Source organism: Equus quagga, chromosome 13, assembly GCF_021613505.1.
Source record: "Equus quagga isolate Etosha38 chromosome 13, UCLA_HA_Equagga_1.0, whole genome shotgun sequence".
In the NCBI taxonomy this organism is placed as follows: Eukaryota; Metazoa; Chordata; class Mammalia; order Perissodactyla; family Equidae; genus Equus; species Equus quagga.
Window position 1 is genome coordinate 103,749,850 of NC_060279.1, and position 24,129 is coordinate 103,773,978.

At 47.9% G+C, this 24,129-nt stretch overlaps 1 protein-coding gene across 3 annotated transcripts in view; it reads left to right on the forward strand.

Moving 5' to 3' along the window:
• Window positions 1–24,129, forward strand: part of RHPN2 (rhophilin Rho GTPase binding protein 2) — a 50,027-nt gene that overhangs the window by 8,880 nt on the left and 17,018 nt on the right. Inside the window, exons 1-5 of one of the 3 annotated variants that reach the window (XM_046682245.1) lie at window positions 877–1,641; window positions 2,568–2,683; window positions 13,928–14,056; window positions 16,624–16,699; window positions 23,916–23,993. In XM_046682245.1, coding sequence (XP_046538201.1) covers window positions 1,621–1,641; window positions 2,568–2,683; window positions 13,928–14,056; window positions 16,624–16,699; window positions 23,916–23,993 — 420 coding nt within the window. In that variant the 5' untranslated portion in view covers window positions 877–1,620. Of the gene's footprint in view, window positions 1–876; window positions 1,642–2,567; window positions 2,684–13,927; window positions 14,057–16,623; window positions 16,700–23,915; window positions 23,994–24,129 lie in introns of those variants that run through there. The other 2 variants (XM_046682244.1, XM_046682247.1) reach the window with 2 other exon arrangements.

Here is a 24,129-nt window from a genome sequence, read left to right on the forward strand (position 1 = left end):
CTGATTGTTATTTTAAATCAGGGATCATTTAATGGTTTTGAAAGCTGTTAACTTTGAGACCATTCCAAGTCAGATTCTGAATATCTGCGTCATTTGAACTTGTGGGGCTGCGTGGGGGCAGGTGATGGCTATCTGCTGGGAAGTGAGAACGAGAAATCTTTGTGGAAGGAGAAACATAACTCGTTTCTGACCCACTGGTCCAAAGGCCGCTGATATGGGAATCCCTGCAAATCCCGAGACTGTAGACAACCCACCTCTCCCTCCTTGGGGTCGAGGCCATGGGCGTGGCTTGGGCGGAGGTGGGGAGGCCAGGTGTGTGCAGAGCTGCGATGGCAGTGACGCAGCAGAGAGAAAGGGCAGGATCCTCACCCAGTACTGCCCACCAGCCACTCCCCAGGCGAAGCCACAGCCCCCTCAGTGGGCAGAACCTAGAGATAAGCATCAGAAAGGAATGGGGCCCCACTCAGGTCCCAGGGCTTCTAGCTGCTAGGGCAGGAAGAGCAGCAGTAGGTTAAAATGAAACTTTTATTCTGATCTTACACTTTCAGAATGAAACACTGCCATCCAAATACTCCAGGAAATAAGGAACAGAGATCAGACAAGTCAATGGAAAAGAAATTCAAGTGATCAATAATATATGAAAAAATGTTTACTTTCACTAATAATAAATGCAAATTGGAAGAATGGCATACTGTTTCTGTATATCAACTTAGCAAAGATTAAAAATAATACTTTGCAACTCTGCAATGAAAAGACAACCCAGTTTAAAAATGGGCGGAGGATATGAACAGACATTTCTTCACAGAAGATATACAGATGACCAATAGGCACGTGAAAAGATGCTCAACATCATGAACCATCAGAGAAATGAGAATCAAAACCACAGTGACATACCACATGCCCGAGGTTGGCTATAGTAAAAAGGACAGACAGTGAGAAGTATTGGTCAGGATGTGGATAAATTGTGACCCTCACATACTGTTGGTGGGAATGTAAAATAGTATAGCCACTTTGGAAAACAGTTTGCCAGGTCCTCAAATGGTTAAATGTAGAATGAATCATATGCACAGCAGTTCCACTTCTAGATATGTAGGCAAGAGAGGAAAACTTACATCACATAAAAACTTACACACCAACAGCCCCATTCATAATAGCCAGGAAGTCAAAACTGCCCCCAAATGTCCACCAACTGTGGAATGGATAGATAAAAGTGGGCTATCCGTGTGATGGAGTATTATTCAGGGACCAAAAGGAATGAAGTACTGACACACGCTACATCATGGATGAAGCTTGAAAACACTGTGCCGAGTGAAAGAAGGCCATTGCAAAAGACCGTGCGGTGTATGATTCCACTTATATGAAATGTCCAGAATAAGCCAGTCTCTACAGACACAAGTAGATGTGTGGCTGCCTAAGGCTTGGGGGAGGGGACGGGGAATAGAGAGAGCCTTTCCTAGAGGATACTGGGCTGGCACATGCGGGGACTTAAAGAGATTTGACCCCCGTAACACTGCCCTAGAAATAAACCTTCAAGAAAAAACTTGAGTGTTATAAAGATTCATGTTTACAAATATGCATCAAATAATTCTACATAATAGCAGATACTTGGATACAATCTAAATGTCCAACTATAAGGAAATGGTAAGTTCTTAAAAAAAAGGCAATATAATGCAATTATTAGAATCATGATTTTGAGGAATGTTTCATAATAAAGGAAATTTTCGGGATAGAGTATTGAGAAAACAGTGAACTGGATGTGCCACTGAGAAGAAAAGGGTTATCATGGCAGGCCTGAGGCTGCTTGTCCTGAGAAAGGCCTGCTTGCTAGGGTGACCCCACCTGGTGTCTGGGAACCTGGCTCTTGGAGCGTTCCCTCCATCTCCTAAGTGATAAGATTGGCTCTTGGTGCCCAGACTAATGGCACAAACTGTGTGGTTATAATGAACACCTGCTTTCCTTCTGGGAGCCTGGAAGTTTGGTTCGTGCCAGGCAGAGGGTGCCTTTGTCATCAGCGCCCAATAAAAGCCCTGGGCATTGATTCTCCGATGGGCTGACCTGGGCAGAGACATCACGTACTATTGCTGCATTTTTGTTGCTGGGGAAAGAGTGTGTTCCGTGTGACCCCTCCTGGGAGGGCAGAAACCCGAGGAAGCCTGTGCGTGGTTCCTCCCCACTCCGCCTTGCCCTTTTCCCTTCGATCCAGCTGTCATAAATCTTAGCTGTGAGTGCCGCTGTGTGCTGAGCCCTGGGAATCCTTCTAGTGCATCTCCAAACTGGGGGGTGGTCTCGGTGACTCCCAGCACAGCCTCGAATGTCAGAAATAACAACATGCATATGCAATAGACGGGCAGGAAGGAGCCCAATTCACTGGCGCCGTTTTGGAGCTGTGTTATTATGAGTGGCTTTTCTTTTCTTTTTTTATACTTTTCGATATTTTGTATATTTTACATGTTGTTACTTTTATTTTCAGAAAAATTTCATTTTTAAAACATTTTCTGTGATATTAAATATTGTTATCATTCTTAGAGTGGCTGACTTCTGAAGGGGCATCTCTCATTTTCCCTCAGGGTTGCAATCCCCTTGCACAAACTGGCCGGAGCAAACTGCAGAATCAAAGGGCTGCCTTGAACCAGCAGATCCTGAAAGCCGTGCGGATGAGAACGGGAGCAGAAAACCTTCTGAAGTAGGTGTCTGCCGGCTCCTCTGCCGCAGCTGGGAGCCCAGCCTCTCCTGAGGCCCAGCCATGCACTCCTTAAACTCCTAGGCCTGCCCAGCTTCCTCTCTAGCTCTCGGCTTTAGCTTTGGGTTTCCTTATTGCTGGGCCCTGGAGCAGACCCTGTCTTGCCTTGAGCTTGGTTATGTTAAAGACAAGATTTTATCCAGACTGTTTTTGTGTCTGGGGACAGGGGAACAATGGGGGAAGTCTAGTTACTGTGTTTGTGTTTGTTTTCCTTAATTTCTGTGGGACTTGTCTGTTCTCCCTACTGCCTAGTCGTCTGCTGGACTAGCGTCACTGCTTGGTGAATATTTGTTGACTGTGAAGGACAGGAAGGCAGACGGGAGGGAACGGGCCGTTTCTATTGCTTGTGTCCATCTGCCTAACGAGGGGAGCCCAGCACAGCCCTGTGCTCTCGGGCGCTCATTATTATGCTGTGGTGGTAAAGCAGTTACTTGTCAAGCATAGAACTCAGTGAAGCCTTACCTGTGTCACAGGCAGCTCTAAGCCCTCCCCACACCCTTCACTGCAACGCCAGATGGTGTGCCAGCTGCCTCTTGTTGACAAAGAGTGCCGACTGTCTTCTTCCTTTGGAGTTCTAGGGGTAACGCTTGTCAGCCCCGTGCTGCCCTCTGTTCTGGCACCAAGCTGCCCATGTAGGTGAGGCAGATGCCTCCTGGAGCCTCTGAAGGAGATGGGGAATGCTTGCAGGGACCTGGGGCCCGGAGACCTGGCCAGGAACCCGGAGAGCTGGCAGGCTTTGAATAATGGGTGTTCCCAGTGGGTCCGCTTCACTGTTAGAGGCCTGAGGGAACCAGAGGCTGCTCGAAAAGTTGTTGGGAAAAACAAATATGCCAAACTGGGTGTTTATAGAGGAGCCACAAGGCTTGATCATCACAGACATGTATGAATGGCGTGATCAGCTCTTCCATGTGGCCGCTCACCTGGGCGCTCAGTAAAGACGAGAGGAAGCTTTCTGGCCATGAACTTGGAGTAAATTCATTTCTGAATCAGTCTGTATTGGCTCCTCAGGAAGGATCTCTGAGATACTAAACGGGGGGAAAGATCGGTGCGGGGCAGCATGCCCTGGGTGTGTGTCTAAAGGATTTGTACCTATGCTTTTGTGTATGCACAGACTTTTTCCAGAAGGGATGAAGAAAGAAGCTGTTAGCAGAGGACGCTCTTGGGAGCAAGACCAGGGCTGGGGGTGGAGGTGCCTCTCCTTTTCATTTCACTCCCTTCAGTGTGTGGATGTCATTTTACAGAGGGCGTGCATCACTTTTATTCCTTTTTACTGTGAAATGCTGCAAAGGCCCAAAAGAAGAATATACCAACCCCCGAACCAGCCACAGGGTCTGGAGCAACAGTGATGTCTGCGCTCGTTTTGTTATTCGTGAACTAGCAGAGGACACAAGTCCTGGGGTGGCCATGTGTCTGGGAACCTCTGCTCCAGCTGCTTCTGGAACAAGGGAGGTTGTCGCTGGAGGAGCCTGGGAAAATATTGTAACATTTCACCTTTTAAAATGTCTGACAGTGTCCCTGTCCCCAGGGAAGTCTGGACCTGGGATTTGTCAGGTCCACAGCCTGGTGGACCTCATATGGCCAGTGTGACTGGGGAGAGAGAGGCCCCCGATTTCGGGAGTGCCTGCCGTGTGCTGGGCTTGCCAGTGTTTTGGGGCTGTGGGTTTGGTTGACGGTTTGACAAGCCAGCTGTGCACCCGAGGGGGGCAGGTGGGCAACCCTGACTGTGGCCTCCCCAGGAGCGGGGGTGTATCTGCCTGCTCAGGCACCCAACAGATGGATTCGTGGAGCACTGACTAAGTGGCAGGCCGTGTTGGAGGCGCGCGGGGATATGGCTGCAGGCTGTTCAGAGGAGGCCCTGCTCTCCTGCTGTCTGATCTCTTGTGGGGACCTTCATCCATGAGCAAGCCAGTCCTGTCACTTCAGGAGGTGATGTTTCTAGGGCGTCAATGAGAGGGAAGTGGGACAGAGGTTGACGCAGGGTGAGACGGAGAGGTCAGGCAGGCCCCGCCGACCAGGGGACGTGACGTGTCTAGGTGGGAAGCAGGGCGGTTTTGTCTGTCTTGCTGTTAATGACACCAGCAAACAGCCTCTCGGAGGCCCAAGGCTGGCTCAGGCTCATTGTCAAGTGGGCAGTGGTTGAGCTGGTGGGGGCAAGGGTGGGGGTGGGGTGGGGATGTTAATGATTCCCTCAGTGATCTCAAAGCTCAAAGTGCCCCCTCTGCAGAATGTTGTCAGAGGAAACCCTCTAGGTATTTATTAATCAGACTCAACCGTTACCAACGGTTTCCCGAAAACAAACGGGGCATTTGGCCAAGCCATTTTCTGGCGGCACGGGTGTCCCTGGGAGGCTGATTGGGTGGCTGTCCCTGTGGGCTAGGGGCAGTTTCAGTCCTGAACTGGGCCCTGCCGTCCTGTCTGCCTGCCTGTTTTCAGGTTCCCAGATGTCCCACTGCAGCCCCCAGATGAAGGCAGAGCAGCTGGAATGTGTGCGGGGGGTGCATTTGGGAAAATGTCCCTTAAAATGCTGGAATGTGAGGGTCCCAGTCCTCACCTGCCTCGGTCAGGGGGCTCGAGGCCGGGCAGGCACTGTGAGGAGCTGGGGTTTGTACCCCTTCAACGTCTTCTCCTTCTCTGATCCGTATCAGCCATGACCTTCCTGGAGTTTGACTAGGAGGATATGAGATATTTTAAATGTATTTCTTCAGGCTAAGCAAGGACAATATTCTCTCTCTTTTCTTAGCTCCCTCCCCTCCCTTGAGAAAAGCTGGGGGAGAAATGTGATGATGTTTCTCTGAAACAGATGGTCTTTGTGAAGTTTAAAGCAAGTTGCCACTTGATTCGGTTTTCTTTTTTTTTTTCAAGATTTTATTTTTTCTTTTTCTCCCAAAGCCCCCCGGTACATAGTAGTGTATTTTTAGTTGTGGGTCCTTCTAGCTGTGGCATGTGGGATGCTGCCTCAGCGTGGCTTGATGAGCGGTGCCATGTTCACGCCCAGGATCCGAACTGGCGAAACCCTGGGCCGCTGAAGCGGAGCATGCGAACTTAACCACTCGGCCATGGGGCCGGCCCACCTTGGTTCAGTTTTAACTAGCTGCTTCTTTGAACAAGAGCAGCTCACTAAACATCTCTGGGCTTCATGTTCCCCTCTCGTACTGGTAGCTACTGGACCAGAGTAGGGGTGGCCCACTCTGGGCTTTTTGGGAGCCAGGTGGTCATGGAAAAGAGTGAAAGAGGCTGGGACTGGTGCTGTGATACAATAGGGAGTGGTGGGGACTGTGGTGAAGTGCAGAGTGTACACTCTCTCTGGAGGGGGCAACTGCAGTTTGCCCCATGTGGAGGGCAGGGCCAGAGTTGCCAGATCTTCAGATTTTTTTTTTCATTAGGAGAAGGTAGAGATCTGACTTTTTTAAAAAATCTTCTGATAGTTGAATTTTTAAATATTGGTAACTAGTTCAAGGGGGAAAAAATGACACCCTAGGAGCCAAGTGAATGGTCCTATGGACCTCTAGTTTGTGACCTCTGGACCAGAGGCCCATGAATTTCTGAAGTCCTGGGCCAGGGGTGACCTGGCGTGGCTTGGGCTGTAATGGGAGTGACTTGAGGTTAGTGACCGCTCACTGTTGGTTCTGAGGGAGCTGGTGCATGTGTGCAGTGAGGTATGCGAGCCCTCCATGGCCTTTGGGGCCTTCCTACCCTGCAAGATGGGCTGGGAGCAGATGTCTTGTCGGACCGGCTGATCTGCAGCCTTAGCCGGTGGCCACATGAGGGCACCGGGCAGTGCTTGCCCCAGCCTCCCTGAATGCCTGGCATAGCAGGATTTGGGGTCAGATGGATTAAGGCCAAGCGGCTCCAGTGAGGTTTCTCTGAAGCTGATGCAGCCCATGGTGCCTGTCAATGTGTCTGTTCCTAAAGGGACAATTTTACTAAAAGACTTGGGAGAAAAAAGTTACACGAAAACAAATGGAGATATATATATATATGGGTCAGAATGCAAAATTCACATGCACCTTTAAGACAAAAACAGGAGACGTCAAGGAAATTTTGGACTTGGAGTGGAGACCATCATCACAGAGGGGATTCTCCTGGTAGAAAAGGTCCCTGAAGCTCCAGATGGAGGGAGAGCATGTGGATGTGCTCAGTGGCCTCAGGAAATAAATGAACGTGGCCTTCCTTCCCCTGTTCACAGCTGGTGGGTGGATCACTCAGAGAGAGAAAGTGCGACACCCTCTCATGCTTGACTTTTTGCAGTATGTGCATGTTCTTCATGGAAAAACCCAGGGGAGTAGGGCTTTCCCTGGTGGCCCAGGCCAGAGGGAGCCGTGGAGAACCTGGGCTGGGAGACGCTGGCAGGAAAGGCTGAAACACTTCTTGTGCCTCGTCCCGCTCAGCCTCAAAGCCCTCCTTTGGCTGTAGCATCAGTGACCAGGCCACAGGGGTCTCAGAGGGGGCGCACACCCAAGGGAGAGCTGAGAAAAGCCGTGTGCTTCCAGGAAGGCCCCTTTCCCTCCGGAAAGGCAGCCCAGGAGCAGGGCGCCGGTACTGAGACCAAGGCTATGGTCTTATGGTCTTTTGTTTTTTTAATTTTTTTATTTGGAGGAAGATTAGCCCTGAGCTAACATCTGCCGCCAATCCTCCTCTTTTTTGCTGAGGAAGACTGGCCCTGAGCTAACATCCGTGCCCATCTGCCTCGACTTTATATGTGGGACACCTACCACAGTGTGGCTTGCCAAGTGGTGCCATGTCCGCACCGCGGATCTGAACTGGAGAACCCTGGGCCATTGAAGCGGAATGTGCAAACTTAACCACTGCGCCACCGGGCTGGCCCCAAGGCTCTGGTCTTAACTCCTAATCTAGGCCGGCTGATTCTGTTAATGTTGGTTGCCCAGGTTATTTCCCCAGCCTGGGCACAGAGGAGCAGGGCACACGCCCCATACTGAATTGATACCCCATATTTGAGAAACTCCCCCTACCGGCGAGCAGTGAAAAATCACTACCATACGAGAAACAGCCCCCACTCCAGGGTGTATTTCTGAATCATCCCTGTACGTGGAGGTCTGCATTGTGGAAACTGACCCTGAGGCCTCGCCTGGCCACCGACCTTGTCCAGAGGGACCCATGCAAAGAGGTCCACTTCCAGAGAACGGCTCATCAATTGGTTGCGAATCCTGGATCTCAAATTGTTGCCAAGTCGAGAGGGAGGACAAGTGGCAAATCGATATATAGAGGTGGAAAAATCAAGAGCTGGCGTAACTGGGGGCTCTCCAGGCATTTGGGCGGGGGTCTTAGGGTCTAAATTGTTATATTTAAGTTGGACCCCTTTTGTTGCTGAGAACCAGACAGCAGCCCCCGCCACTGACTCTAAAGAGTGGTCTTTACCCTGCCATTTGTTCTTTCATCACCTGAAATTTGTTGAGCCCTCACTATGTGGAAAGGACTATGCCAGGTTCAGGAGAAATAGAAAGAAAGAGAAGGCAAAGGTCTTGTCCTGCAGGAGTTACCGTTGTTTATCTTGCCTCATTCCAGAGTGGGTTTGAGACACCTTAACAAGCTCGTACATCATGTGAGATTAAAACAACAGTGAGTGAGGGCCGGCCCTGTGGCCAAGTGGTTAAGTTTGTGTGCTCCGCTCTGGCAGGCCGGGGTTTCGCTGGGTCAGATCCTGGGTGTGGACATGGCACCACTCATCAGGCCTTACTGAGGCGGCGTCCCACAGAGCACAGCCAGTAGGACCTCCAACTGGAATATGCAATTGTGTGCTGGGGTGGGCAGGGAGCTTTGGGGAGAAGAAGAAGAAGAAAAAAATTGGCAACAGATGTTAGCTCAGGTGCCAATCTTTAAAAAACAAAAAAAGAGTGAGTGAGGCTTATGGGGGCAGGAGAAAGAAGAACATAGAAGAGATTTAGCTGGAAATAAGGCTAGTACATGCTACAACGTCCTATATCCTTTGTTAGATACGGGCCACAGTGTCTCTGAGCTTCCTGGCAGGGAATAAGAAGAGGGGAATGTGATCTGGAACACATTTCATACCTGTTAGCTAAAAGCACACCTGTTGCTGAGAAGCGGCCATTCCCAGTCCTGAGGGCTGGGAGAATTTTCTCCCTTGCATCCTCGTGGACATTACCAGCTAGTGTATCAGTCACGTTCTCAGTAACATCTCTGTGGTGCTGGTTTTGCAAGGTGCAAGTGGTGCCTGCGGTGTTTATTAAAATCAATTCAGTGGGTTGCTGTGGTATAATAAAAGATAAATATTTGGTCTTTGTGCCTGACTCCTGGCACAGAGCTCCTTAAAGCCTTGGAATCTCTTGAAATGTCTTCTGTATGCCAATGAGATGACTCCTGAGGGGTGCGGGGCACCTTCGGGGTAGAGGACTGGTTGACAGAAACACACAGCCCGATTGGAGGTTGGAACTTTCTGCCCCACCCCCAGACCTCTAGGAAGGGGAGAGGGGCTGGAGGTTGAGCTCAGTCACCAGTGGCCAATGTTTAACCAGTTGTGCCCATGTAATGAAATGTCTATAAAGCCCTGAATGAAGGGGTTTATGGAGCTTCTGGGTTGGTGAACACATCGAGGTGCTGGGAGGGCGGCATGCTGGAGAGGACACAGAAGCTCCACCCCCCTCCTCGGCCTCTGGATCTGTTCCATCTGGCTGTTCTGAGCTGTATTCTTTACAATAACCCGCAATAAATGTAAGTAAAGTGTTTTCCTGAGTTTGGTGAGTTGTAGTGAGTTATCAAACCTGAGGAGGGGTTGTGGGAACCCCTGATTTGTAGCTGGCTGGTCAGAAGTAGAGGTGCCCTGGTCCTGAAGTGGGGGGCCCCAGTCCTGGGGCACAGAGGCCTTAACCCATGGGGTCTGTGCCTTCACCAGGAGCTGGAGTCAGAAGTGAACTGAACTGCTGGACACCAGCTGGTATCAGAGAATCAGCCCTGGAGAAGTGAAAATCTTCATTTTAAAAGAAGTTTTTAGAGCAGAATAAGATTATTTTGGGGTGCATCACATGTATGGCAAAGTGTGGTTTTGTGCGATTGTTGTTTTAGCGGTGCGTGTGCATGTACTGTACATATGTACTAGCCTTATTTCTAGCTAAGTCTCTTTTATGTTCTCCTTTCTCCTGCCCCCATAGCCTCACTCACTCTTTTTTTTTAAAGATTGGCACCTGAGCTAACATCTGTTGCCAATCTTTTTTTTTTCTTCTTCTTCTTCTCCCCAAAGCCCCCCAACCCCAGTATATAGTACTGTGCATGTGCTGTGTTGTGATATAAAATGTATTTCTTACTGGTGATCCTGGATCCCCAAAAGCAAATCCCCAAACCGATGATATTCACCAAGCTGAGCTTCCAGTCTCCTTGGCTGTCTGGGGAGCCCAAACGTGCACGTGTGGAAACTTACTGGGCAGTGAGAGGACAAGTGCCATCTGCAGCCAGGGTCAAGCACAGCTTTTACTGAGGGGCGGGCATAAGCTTGTCAGTCAAGGAGAAGGAGTTCAGTGAAGGGAGGGGGAGAGAGAGAGAAGGAAGAGAATGAGCACGAATACATCACGGAGAGAAACTGTTGGGCCCAAAGATGTGGTAAGGTCGGGAGAGCCCCCGGGGAGCAGGCAGGCTGTGGGGGAAGCAGGTTAGCACTCTGCTCACTGGAGGAAGGGTGAACAGGTGGTGAGCAGAGCAGGGCGATGACAGGTGGCTGGATTTTCATCGGCTGAGGAGGGGGGTGGTCAGGCACCGTCTCTTGGGCTGGCTGGCGCTCTTGGCTAATGAACGTCAGGTGTTGGTTCCTGGAAATGTGCTCGGTGAGGCCTGGCTCAGTACTTGGTTGTTAATGCCGCTGTGATTTTTGCAGTCATTCCTAATCTGTAAAATGTGGGAGCACCTGTAAGCTCTTCGAGTGCATGTCAAAACCTCCGCTGGAGAACTGCGGTCAAGGTTGTCCCTTCGTGTTCCTTTCCAATGCTCTGTCCTATGGATGGGCCACATTTTGTGTCTCCGTTTGCCAGTTAGTGGATATCAGGTTGTTTCCGCTTGTTAGCTATTATGAATAATGTTACTATAATAAACATTCACATACATGTCTTTGGACATATGTTTTCATTTCTCTCATATAGATTCCTAGGAATGGGTGTACTCAGTTGTATGGTAAGTTTATGTGTAACATTTTTAGCAACTAGATGTTTTTCAAACTGGCTGTGCCATTTCCATTCAGCAGTGGATGAGGGTTCCAGTTTCTCTACATCCTCACTAACACTTGTTATTGTCTTTTTTATTATCGCCAACCTAGCAGGTGTGTGTTGGTATCTCATTATGGTTTCAATTTGCATTTCCCTGTTGACTAATGAAATTGAGCATCTTTTCATGTGTTTATTAGCCATTTATACATCTTCTTAAGTAAAATGTCTATTCAAATCTTTTGCCCATTTTTAAAAATTGTGTTCTTTTAATTATTTAATTAATAGAACTCTTTATATGTTCTAGATACAAATTCTTTTTTTTTTTTTGAGGAAGATTAGCCCTGAGCTAACATCTGCTGTCAATCCTCCTCTTTTTGCTGAGGAAGACTGGCCCTGAGCTAACATTCATGCCCATTTTCCTCTACTTTATATGTGGGACACCAACCACAGCATGGCTTGCCAAGTAGTGCCATGTCTGCACCCGGGATCCGAACTGGCGAACCCCGGGCCACCAAAGCGGAATGTATGCACTTAAGTGCTGTGCCACTGGGCTGGCCCCACAAATTCTTTATCAGATATATAATTGGCAAATATTTTCTCCCAGTCTGTGGCTTGTCTTCATTTTTTTAATGGTGTCTTCTGAAGCACAGAATTATTTAAATTTAATAGAGTCCAGTTTATCAGTTTCTTCTTTTGTAGTTTGTGTTTTTGGTGTATCGCTAAGAATGCCCAACCCAAGGTCATGAAGACTTTCTTCTATGTTTTCTTCTAGATGTCTTAGAGTTTTACCTCTTATATTGAGGTCTCTGATGCATTTTGACATAATATTTGTGAGCAGTATGAGATTTAAATTGAGGGTTGTTTTTTGCCTATTATGCAGAAAAGAGCCGTCACAGCAGGCCTGAGACCGCTATCCTTAGAAAGCCCTGCTCACAAGGCTGGCCCTTGCCTGGTGTCAGGAAACTTAAATTTCAGAAGAGTCCCACCATCGTTTGTGCAACAGTGCGGTTTATGCCGCACCCCTGCCTTCCTTCTGGGAGTCTGGAGCCTTGAAGCATGTTAGGCAGAGGTGCCTACCTGACCAGCCCCCAGTAAAAACCCTGGGCCTTATGTCCCTCATGAGCATCCCTGGTGGACATCGTTTCACACATGCTGTCACAAGTCTTTCCTGGAGGAATTGAGCTGTCCTGTGTGCCTCCCCTGAGAGAGGGGACTCTTAGCAGCCTGCACCTGGTTTCCTCTGGACCTCACCCGTGCACCTTCCCTCTGCTGATTTTGCTTTGTGTCCCTTTGCTGTAATAAATCAGAGCCCTGAGGACAACTATATGCTGAGTCCTGTGAGTCCTCCTAGTGGATCCCTGAACCTGAGGTGGTCTTGGGAACACTGACCTCCTGTGCATGTCCAGTTGCTTCAGCACCATTTGTCAGAAAGACTGTCTCTTCCCCCTTGAATCATCTTTTCACCTTTGTCAAAATCAGTTGACCACAAATGTAAGGATTTATTTCTGGATTCCGTTCTGTTCCATTGCCTGTCCTTATGCAATACCACGTTGTCTTGGTTTTTAAATCGGATAGCATAAATCCTCCAACTTTGTTCTTTTTTTTCAAAATTACTTGGTTATTGTAAGTCCTTTGCATTTCCATATAAATTTTAGGGTCAGCTTGTCAATTTCTACCAAAAAGCTTATTAGAGTTTTGATTGGAATTGCATTGAATCGATAGGTCAACTGGGGAGAATTGACATCTCAACAATGACCTCTTGTCTTCCGATACATAGACATGGAATGTCTCCCCATTTACTATCTCAGCAGTTTCGTAGTTTTCAGTGTACAAGTCTTCTTTTGTTGAATTTATTCCTAAGTTTTAATTCTTTTTGGTGCTATTGTGAATGAAATTGTTTTCTTAACTTCATTTTAAGATCGTTTTTTGCTAGTTATAGAAATAAAACTGATTTTTGTATATTGACTTGTATCCTGTGACCTTGCTAAATTTATTAGTTCTAGTATTTGTTTTGTGGACGCCTTGGGATTTTCTACAAAGGAGATAATGTCATCTGTGAATAAAGATAATTTTACTTCTTCCTTTCCAATCTGGAGACCTTTAATTTCTTTGTTTACCATATTGCCACTGGCTTCAACCTCCAGCACAGAGTTGATTGGAAGTGGCAAAAGTGGATGTCTGCCTTGTTCCTGATCATAAGGGGGAAAGCATCATTCTTTCACCATTAAGTGTGATGTTAGCTGTGGGTTTTCATAAATGCCTTTTATCAAGTTTTGTAAAAGGTGTTTTGAAGTTTTGCAAATTCTCTCTTATTCCTAGTTTGTTGAGAATTTTTACCAAGCATCTGTGTTGGACTTTATCACATGCTTTTTTCCTGCATTTATTGAGATGACCATGTACTTTTTGTTCTTAATTGTATTAATATAGTATGTTACATTAATTGATTTTCAGATGTTAAACCAACCTTGCATTCCTGGGATAAATCCCACTTGATCATGATGTATAATTCTTTTTATATGTTACTAGGTTTGGGTTGCTAATAGTTTGTTGAGGATTTTTGCATATATATTCATGAAGGATGCGGGTCTGTTGTTTGTTTTCTTGTGCTGTCTTTCTTTGGTTTTGGATTAGGGTGCTACTATCTTCATAGAATGAGCTGGGAAGTGTTACCTCCTCTTCTATTTTCTAACCCATTTCTTTATAAGGGGATAATTTATGGTCTTTTATGGGTGGCTGGGAACAGTTCTCTTTTTTCTTCTCAAGGCTAATTCTTTGCAAGCATATTTTAGGGTTCGTGTGTGACAACTTGGTCTCATTGGCTATGTCCCAGGTCCATTTGCTGGCAGGTATGGCTCAAGATGGGGCAGGTACCCGGCATCTCTGAGACTCCTTATCTGATCACATCTGGCACTCACATCTGAAGTGGACCCTCAGAGCTTCCCTATGGGGATGGGGGCATCTGCTCACCCGGCAGCTGGGGTGCTTGGCTGAGGGTGCCTCTCTTCCCCCTCTCTTTTAACAGGGCAGCCACAAACCCCAAGGTACGGGAGCAAGTGCGCCTGGAACTGAGCTTCGTGAACTCAGACCTGCAGATGCTCAAGGAAGAGCTGGAGGGGCTCAACATCTCCGTGGGCGTCTATCAGAGCACAGAGTGAGTGGAGACAGTGCTTCTTCCAGAGATTTTCTGGGCCTTGGAATGTGCCCACCTCAGGGATGGTGCACAGATAGACTCCACTTTGGAAAGTGAGGGAATGATCGGTGTGGGATTGACCAAGGTGCGAGAGTTAAGGGGATGAGCCCGTGGAGTTTGTTGGGAATACCTGGAGAGTTGACCAAAAAGGCATTTGTTTGTCCTGGGACCCCTTGGGACATGGTTTTACAGGAGAGCTGCTGGCTGGGTCCAGTGGGGAGATGGCATCTCTCACGTTGCCTGGCGGTGGCTCTGCCATAAAGGTGCCCTGGAAGCACTTCTGTGGTTTGCCGTGAGGGCCGACCTGCCGGGTGGGGCCCACGGTGCCCTGCCCTCTTGCCTCCCAGCCTCATCACCGAGCACAGGGCCTGCCCTGGGTCGTTCTGTTGATAGAATGCCAAAACGTATAAACTGCCTTTTACATCAAAGATTATGAGGCATTTGTGAGTTCTGCAAGGAGATAGTGTAACTGAGACACTTTGGAAATGTACCCTGGTAAATATCTGAGCGATGAATGTGCTGATTCAGAGGCATTCCTTAGGGAGTGTCGGTGGGAGGTGAAATATTGAGGTGTGGCCTCCAGAACAGCTCAGAAAGTCTCCCGCCCCAAGGTGAGCTGCCTTTGAAAAAAAGTCCGTCTTTAAGAAGAAATGGCTTTGAGAAGCTCTGCAGAGCAGTTTCCCTGCTATTCTGTACGGGGAAGTGAGACGTCTCAAAAGGCTGGGGAGCCAGGGAGAAACTCAGTCAGAAAACACTTCCTGGTTTAACAGAAGGACGACATTTGGGAGCCTTGAGTCAGCTTTGGAATGTCTTTTCCTGATTGTCCCCAACCCTCTGCCCAGCACCTGGGGTGTTTTTCAGAGCTGGAGGGAAAGTCTCAGTGCGTGAAACCTCTGCCCCTCCGCTGGGGCATCCATGGGCCCGGGCCGGCTTACCCCTGGCTCCTCTTGCAGTTTCAAACATCTAGTCAGAACAGCAGCTGGAAGACTTCTCCCAGTCTGCACTGTGCTTTTAAATTCCAATGTTTTGCCCAATAGGTCAAAGTTCCTTGAGGAGGCGAAACAGGGCCAAACTTTGGTGATAAACGTAGGATGTTTCATGGTCCCACTTGCTGTCCTGAAGTGCAGGCACGTCCATCGGGAGGGCGTCCCACAGAGACATGCAGTCAAGGCCCCTGTGTGACCACGGTGTGGCTCTGAAGTGGCCAGGCCGTCCCCCGTGCCGCTGGGAAGGCGGGGGAGCTGTGCAGGTTCATAATGACACCTCACATGGCATCACCTCTCTTTCTGTTTTCAAAGCAGATCGTTTCTTTCTTAGCACAGTTGATCTTTAAACAGTTCCGGAAGGAAGGCAGGGAAGAAACTGTCTCCTCGTGCAGACGAGAAAACACAGGGAGGCCGGGGGTCACGGAGAAAGTTACGTTCGCGCAGAATTGGGGCTGGGGTGCCCTGGCAGGGGGACTCCGGATGCTCGCTGCTCCTGGGCAGTCATGGGAAGAGCAGGGCTTGCCCCCTGCCCGGTGTGGGGGGAGGATAGGAGGTCGCTGGGCCCAGAGGGGTGGGGTGGATGGTCCTCGTCCCCTTCCAGCTGGGTCCAGCTCCCCCCATGGTCTTGGGGGAAGCCACACGCCAGCTAGGTGTCGCCTGCTTTCAGCTGGGCCCTGTTGTGTTCCGCCCAGCACAGGGGCAGTTTCAGCTTACAGCAGTATTGTCCCCTCGTGCTGCCCAGCAGTCCTGACCTCCCCCGGGCTAGGCTCAGGAGCCCCACGAGGTCTCCTGTTACAGGTCAGGGAGCTAAATCCCTGTTTGCAAAACACCGCTGGAGCCGGTTCGCTTCCTGTTGGCCCTGCGGCTAAGAACGGAGGCTCTGGAGCACCCCCAGGGCCACCTGTGGGGTAACCAGGGGGTCGGTGGGGAGAGGAGGTAGCAGGGAAGTGGTGGGCCAGGGCCTGACTCAGGGCTGGAGCAACGCCACACTTAGTAGCCGGTGGGACCCCTGCCCTCAAGGCCTTCCCTATGCAGGCGATGAGTCACCTAGAGGGACACGCCCCAGAGGAGGAGGCTGCTGAGAGCCCAGGGCTGGAGGGCTGCGGTAGTGGGGCACCCACTGCGGTGGGCGGCCGGGGGTGGGGGGGGGGGGGGGGGGGGGCCAGGGAGGAAGGGGGACGTTGGGGCTTGATAACAAAGGTCCAGTGGCAGGATGGTAGGCCCAGGTGGGGCAGCAGTGAGCACAGCAGGGGCAAGCCTGTACTCCATAGAGTCCCAGCACAGTGACTGAGAGACGCGCTGAGGCTGGAGGCTACAGCGGGGTGGAGATGGTAGGCACCTCAGTGTTAGGCTGGATGGTCCACAGGTCGCGGGGACCAAGCCCAGTGTTAGAACAGAGACAGGGATGCAACCCAAGTCGTCTTTCTGGAAAATAAACTGACATGTGCTAGATTGGCCTGAGGAGAGGGGTGCTGGGGGAAGGCTGTGGGTGCAGAGTGGCCGGGACAGGGACATTCATGTGCCTTGCTGTGTTCCTTATAGGGAGGCATTCACGATTCCACTGATTCCGCTTGGCCTGAAGGAAACCAAGGACGTTGACTTCTCAGTTGTTCTCAAGGTAAACCTCACAGCGAGGGGCTCTGGACTTGCTGCTTAAAAGTGGAACAGGGAAATTGTGTATCCCCCGCAAGTGGCCATGGGCTCAGTGGGCAGCTGATTCCTGCAGGGTGACCCTGAGCCCCTCGGCAGGCCACCCCAGGAGCCTCGTGCCATCCTCTGGTCACTCTGAGGCTCCTCACCTGCCTGGGGAAGGGGTCTAGACGCCGGGCCAGCCTGCCCCAGGAGGCCAAGTCAAAGAGGGTCTGTGGTGGGCCTGCTGTGGATTTTTAAATCGTATCCTATTTTAGTATCTTTTTTCTTAAATGTTGTAACCAATTTAGGCCATGTTTTTGGAAGAATAGTCAGTTTTTTCCCCCCAATCTTTTATTCTGAAGATTTCCAAACTTAGAGAAAAATGGAAAGCATTTTGCAGTAACCCCTGTACCCTCACTACCTGGATAACGACCATGAACATTTTGCTTTAGTCACCTCATCACGTTTGTCCATCTCTGCATCCCTGTGTCTGTATGTCAATCCATCTTATTTTCTGATGCGTTTCAGAGTAAATCAAAGATGTTGGTTCCCTACCCTTACATACCTGAATAGCTAGAGTTTATGAGTCCCCGCCACATCTAATTCCTGGGTATCTGCCTCCTCTTTCCTCTCTCTCTCCTCCTCTCTCCCCCTTCTTTCCTCCCTTTCTTCTTTTTTTTTAAATAACAACTGTATGGAGACATAATTCACAACCTGTACAATCCACCTCTTCAAAGTGAACAGTATCTGGCCTCCTCTTAATTGTGTGTGTCTGGCAAGCAGCCCGTACTTATGGGCCCGCCTGTGTCTGTCACTGTGCTGGATGCTGTGATGTCACAGGCCCTGCCTCTGGGGCCTGTGGTTCAGTGGGGGATTCAGGTGGAAGGTGGGAGATGTGCTTTGACGGAGGCACCCAGGCCGGGGCCAGGAGAGGCCGCCCCCCATGCCTGGCTTGCTTTCCTCTTCCCAGCTCCATCACTCTGAGTTTTCCTGAATCGCCTCAAACTTCCATTTAGGAGGAGAGAGTGGAGACGAAGGGGGAGGTGATGCCTGTCTCGGAGCTTTCCAGCCCTGGCTTGGTGCATAGGAGTTAATCCCAGCACCGGGAAAAATGCCTCCAAGCATTATGTTTCTTTTCGTAGTAATCCTGTTAGGGGACTCGTCTTGGACTACTTTTAATTTAGAAAAGAAAAAATTATATGACATTTTGGGCACTGCAGAATTTGTTCTTTTAAAAGCCGTTGGTTAATGCTTCAAAATGTCTGCACCTGACCTCGCTTCTCGAGGAGAGGCTGTGAGTTGGTTGCCATGAGCCCTTTCACGCAGGGCCGTTTTGACTGCCGCCGTTTAAACCCAGGTCCTGGCCCTTGTGAGTTTGGGGTTTATTTTGGAGTTTGAGAAGGGCCGTTGGGAGTCTTGCCGGACCCAGGGTTACCAGAGCTTTGATTTTCTGGTTGGGAAACAATCCAGGAGCCGCTGCTGGACACCAGCTTCTCACAGGCCGCCTGACCTTTTAGAAGTGACGCTTGCCACGGGCCCATGAGCCTCAAGACAATCATGTCTGCAGAAATGTCTTTAGTCACTTTTGTAGAATAGTTTCTTTAAGATTTCTTTGTTGCTCAGTGCCAGAGCTGCAAGAGTACAGGCAGTTTAAAGGGAGAGCTTCTCAGGGAAACTTGGGAATTTTATGGGCATCTGTAAGGATCCAAACGTGTCACGTGCTGAATTCCACATTAAAGCCGGTGAAAAAAAAATCACATGTTGTGGGCATGCCAACTGCTATTCATCTGAGGCTTCCAACCATGTCATTTTGGCCTGAAAGGGACTCTACAAATGTCGGTCACACAAAAATAAGACCTTTGGGGGACGTTCTGTTTTCTCCCTTCCACATTTGTGCTGGAGAATAACACAGGTGCCACAGAAGTAGTTTGGCTGACTTAATCAGGGCAGTTCAAGTTGTCTTTCACGTCTGCGTGTGTCTGTGTAATGTTGAATGGCCAGTAAAGCTTCACTGTGTGATTTGGTTCTATTTTAAATAAACGGGCTCTGAAATGGCTTCATTAAAAAGCATCATCAAGATAAAGTCCCTTTTCAGAGAATTCTAGTTGCTTTTTTGCTTTTAAATACAGCTTTATTTATTTATTTTTCTGATTAAGAACAGGATTGCAAAACGTTTAGAAAATACCAGGACGTGTACAGATCCCTCATTGTCCCACCAGCCCTCCCGCCTGAGCTCTGTAACTTGCTCGGCACTAAATCTTTGGATCCTCTGATCCGGGGCCTGCCTCTTGAGGGTGTGCAACTCATCCTGTCCGTGAGGGCTTTGCGTGCTGTCTGCTTTTAGCAGCCCTAAACAAGGTGCCTGTGAACTTCATTCTTTAGGCAGCTTCCAAACACTTGCTGCTGTCAGCAGCCTCCGTGAGCATCTTCGCGCACTTTGCCCCGTGTTCCCTTGGGATACGCTTCTAGGCATGGATTTGGTAGCTCAAAGATACATGTCACCTAATTACCCACCAGAAGTGGTCCTGCCTCCCCGCTGTGTGTGACTGCTCATCTTCCTGCACCTTTGCTTACACTGGGTATCATTCATTGCTTTGATTTTTTTAAAATATCTTTTTGAGTTTTGCAAAACCAGGCAAAAATGATACATTCCAGTTTGCTTTTTTTGATCAACACTGGAGGTGAATACATCCTGATGGAGTGTTTATTTGCCCATTTGCTTTTTCCTTTTGGAAATACCTGTTTCTATCCTTTGTCTGCTTTTCCATAGTGGTGGTGGTCTTATTTCCTACATGAGTTCTTTTACATATGAAGGATGTTAACCCTTGGTTATATATATTTACAAATGTTTCTCTCGGTACGTTCTCTCCTTGAACTTTTGTTATGTAAACAATATAAACAATTTAAAAAGTATAACTTTTTTTGCCATACAAATTTTATATTGTCAAGCTTATGAGTTCTTCCCTTTACAATTCACCTTGATGACATGTTCAGAAAGGTATTCTCCACACCAAGATGACATAAATAGGACTGGCCTGGTGACTCAGAGGTTTAGTGCACTCGTTCAACTTTGGTGGCCCAGGGTTCGCTGGTTCAGATCCCAGGTGCAGACATGGCACCGCTTGGCAAGCCATCCTGTGGTAGGCATCCTACATATAAAGTAGAGGAAGATGGGCACAGATGTTAGCTCAGCGCCAGTCTTCCTCAGCAAAAAGAGGAGGATTGGCGGCAGATGTTAGCTCAGGGCTAATCTTCCTCAAAACAAAAAAAAAAAGATGAGAAATAGTTTGTCCCATTGCTTTGTGATTGTTTAAAATTTTGTAACATTAAGTCTTTAATTGAGGGACTGGCCCCGTGGCCAAGTGATTAAGTTCACATGCTCCGCTTCGGCAGCCCAGGGTTTCACTGGTTCGGATCCTGAGTGCAGACATAGTACCGCTCATCAAGCCATGCTGAGGTGGCATCCCACATGCCACAACTAGAAGGACTCACAACTAAAAATATACAGCTATGTACCGGGGGGCTTTGGGGAGAAAAAGGAAAAATAAAATCTTAAAAAAAAAAAAACCTCTTTAATTTAGCTGGAATTTGTTTGGGGGTAAAAAATTAGGTGTAGGGCTATAACTTTTTATTTTCACCAAATGGGTAGCCAGTTTCCCCCGAACTATGTATACAGAATCCATCTGTGGTGCTGGATGGTATCCATTTCCCTCTGTGCCCCCATCCACCCTCCTCCCTCCTGCTCTGCGCCGGGGGAGGCCGCAGCAGGCTCCTGCTCTGTGGCTCCCTTTTGTGGGTGGCCGAGAGGGAGGAGCAGGAGATGAGAGGGAAAGAGAAGAGGGCAGTCTGGAAATTTATTCCTCCGTTGGCTTCTTTTTGCATTCCTGGTGGCTGTACCTTGGGTAGCCACCTCTTTGGGTTTCCGTAGGTCCTTCTCCCCTTTGATCCTTCACCTGTGGGTTTCTAATGGCTCTGGCGGTCCCACACCCTCCCTGTGGTTTCCCAGAACCCTGTCCACACCACTGTAATAGCCCTGCCCTTAAATTCACATCAGGCTACAGTCCTGTGCCACCTCCCTCCTGCCTGGACCCGATGGATGCTCCAGCCTTTCCCACTTCTCTGGAATACTGGCTTTTGTTATATACCTGATTCTCGAATCTACTTCAGTCTCTTCCTGATCCATGTCTGGTTTCATTGTGTGTCATTTCTCATTGTTTAATCCCTGGGTGTTTCAACAGCAATTCGAGCAAGGCTCCTTTATTACTGTGCTTTTCCAAACGTTCTTAGCTTTTCTTCCACATATTCACTTTCATATTTTGATGAGTTTCCAAAAAATAGTACTTTTGGGTTTTGATTGAAATTTCATTAGAGTCATAGCTTAATTTGGACAAAATTGCATCTTTACGATATTGTACCTTTTCAGCCATGAACATAGTATTTCCAGTTGTTGATGCCAACAAACAGTAAGTTTTACAGGGGCAGGAGCCATAACTGTCTTGTCAAAAAAATGATTTAAGGAATAAATGAGAGATTGAAGTAACATGTCCTTCCGTAAAGTTTAATTAAAAAGTTATCTGCTTGGGGCTGGCCCCGTGGCTGAGTGGTTAAGTTCGCGCGCTCCGCTGCAGGCAGCCCAGTGTTTCGTTGGTTCGAATCCTGGGCGCGGACACGGCACTGCTCATCAGACCACACTGAGGCAGCGTCCCACATGCCACAACTAGAAGAACCCACAACGAAGAATATACAACTATGTACCGGGGGGCTTTGGGGAGAAAAAGGAAATAATAAAATCTCTAAAAAAAAAAAAAAAGTTATCTGCTTAATTAGTTAAATTAATCCTATCCCTAGGAATATTGTACTTTTGTTGTAATTGTGAAACTTATTGTTTCCTGTTATATTTTTCTAACTGGTTACTGCTTGTATAAGAAAGGAAGACTATTGATTTTTATATATTCACTTTTTGTCCACTGTACTGAATTCTTACTAGTTTAGTAGTTTTTCAGTTGACCCAGTTAGGTTTTGTGAATATGTTGTTATTTTGCAAAAATATGTGTATTTTTTATTTCTTCCTTTCTAATGTTTATCTCTTATTTTTCTTAATTCGTTGGCTAGACAACCTTCAGAATTATACTAATTAATAGCAGATGGTAGAAGTCCTTGTCTTGTCCCTGATGTTTATGGTGGGTTTCAACTAGATATTTTTTATCCTACTAAATATATTTAATCCATCCTAGTTTACTAAGTTTGAAAAGTCAGGAATAGATTTAGAATTTATCAAAATCCTCTTTGACTTCTGTGAGGTTAACATAAAGTTTCTCTTTTAACTTCTTAATTGTAATTTCTCTCCTAATTTTAAGGAAATTCTTGCCACTGTCCACAGTAGAGCTGATAGAACAGCATGCAGCTCTGTAAAAGATACAGTTCTGATCCTCAAGCATCTCCTGAGTGGTGGCCCTTAACACTCCTCTCAGGGATGTCACCAGAGGAGCCTGAGATGAACTCTGTCCTCCAGATCATCCTCACCATAATTAATGTCACTGATAACATAATTACATTTGAAAACCATTTCAAATTATATAAATGGCTGTTATATTTGTTGAGGAGCTGATTCCAAACGTTAGTGCTTTAAGTAAAGTCGTGAAGAAAATCTGTGACAGCATCATAAAACAAAAAGTTGGGTAAAAATGACCAAATTAAAAACCAGAAGGAGCTTTCTGCGTATCCTTGGACCCAGCAAGACATCTTCTTGGAACTTATTCTGAGGAACTAATCAGAGGTGTGCTCAAGGATGACTGTCACGGTGTTATCTTTTATTGAAAAATTTACAAATAACTTAAATGTCCAGCGAGAGGGGGTTAAGACTATCATGGTCCATCTTGGTTAGCACATAGTAGGTAGCTTATTTGTTGAATAAATGAATTATGCATTCATTACATTGGAGGATTATATAAGCATGAAGAGTCATGTTAGAGAATATTTTGTGGCATATGAAAATGTTTGATACGTTGCCAATTAAAAAAAGCCCGGCAAAGTTGTATATTCACTCAGTAAAATCCCAGTTTTGTAAGAGGGTCTGCGGGCATGTGTGCAGATAGCATTGAACACACAAAAAGCAGGGGGCGCTCTAATGTAGAAAGTGTGTAAAGAGAATACTCCCACACTTGAGAAGACATAACTGAGCAGTCTCTGGCCTCAGTGGAGGATGTCATGCAGGAACTCGTCTCCATGCTCCTTATACCACTCTTCCATTTTCCCTGTAATGCTTGCCATCTGCCAATATACGATGTAATTTACTTATTTTCTGTGCCTGTTACTCACTGGCTGTGCCCCCGGCTAGAATGTAAGCTCCATGGGGAAGGGTCTTTGCTTCGTTCCCTGCTGTGGCCCAAGCACTGAGAACAGCCCCGGCTCACAGCAGATGCTCCTCAGCACGGCCGTACCACTGAGTAAAGTCCCAGAGCGGTCAGTCATCAAACACGGCTGCTGCCCGGCTGGGGCTCTCACTGGGGTGCCTCACACGTGGACGTGCCCAGAGCTGTTCTCACATAGCTTCCCATCACAGTTCCTGAGGGCAGCACCCTCCTAACCGTCCCCAGACACAAGTTCCCTTTCCTTTGCCAGGAAGACCCTGAGCCAGGTTCTGAGGGCAGCCCCAAGGATGAAGGTCTGAGCCCCAGATGTCTGTGACATCTGCCAGAATTGTTTAATGTGTAGCTCACTTAACCATGTGGCAAAGACATTTTTAAATAAAAAATAACTTCAACTGTCCTTTTTACTGAAGCAACAGAAGCAAAATTTTAAAATGTATGTAAAATTAAGAAAATAAATCCTACCACTCAGAAAATCATTGCAGTGTGCAGTCTCCCCTAAATTTTTATGAATTCTCCACGTATTTTTAAAGGAGGGGCACATCAGACCTTACTGTTTTACCTATTTACAGTTTTTTGTGTTTTGGTTTTTTTTTGGTGAGGAAGATTGTCCCTGAGCTAACATCTGTGCCAGTCTTGCTCTGTTTTGTATGTGGGATGCTGCCACAGCATGGCTTGATGGGTGGTGTGTAGGTCCACACCCAGGATCTGAACCAGCGAACCCTAGGCCGCTGAAGCAGAGCACGCGAACTTAACCACTGTGCCACAGAGCCGGTCCCCCTATTTACAGTTTTGAATGACACGTTACAGTATCTTCCCTCATTTTTCTTACAGGATTTTATCCTGGAACATTACAGTGAAGATAGCTCGCTATATGAAGATGAGATAGCAGACCTGATGGATCTGAGACAGGTGCGTCTCTGTGTGCCGCAGGGAGAGGAGGATGGCTGAGAGCTCGCCGAGTCTTCAGGTTACCCCGTTACTGTGTCTGAAGTCTTAGAGAATCGCCCATGGTTGGGGGTGGCAGGGAGGGGCTGTCAGAACCGTC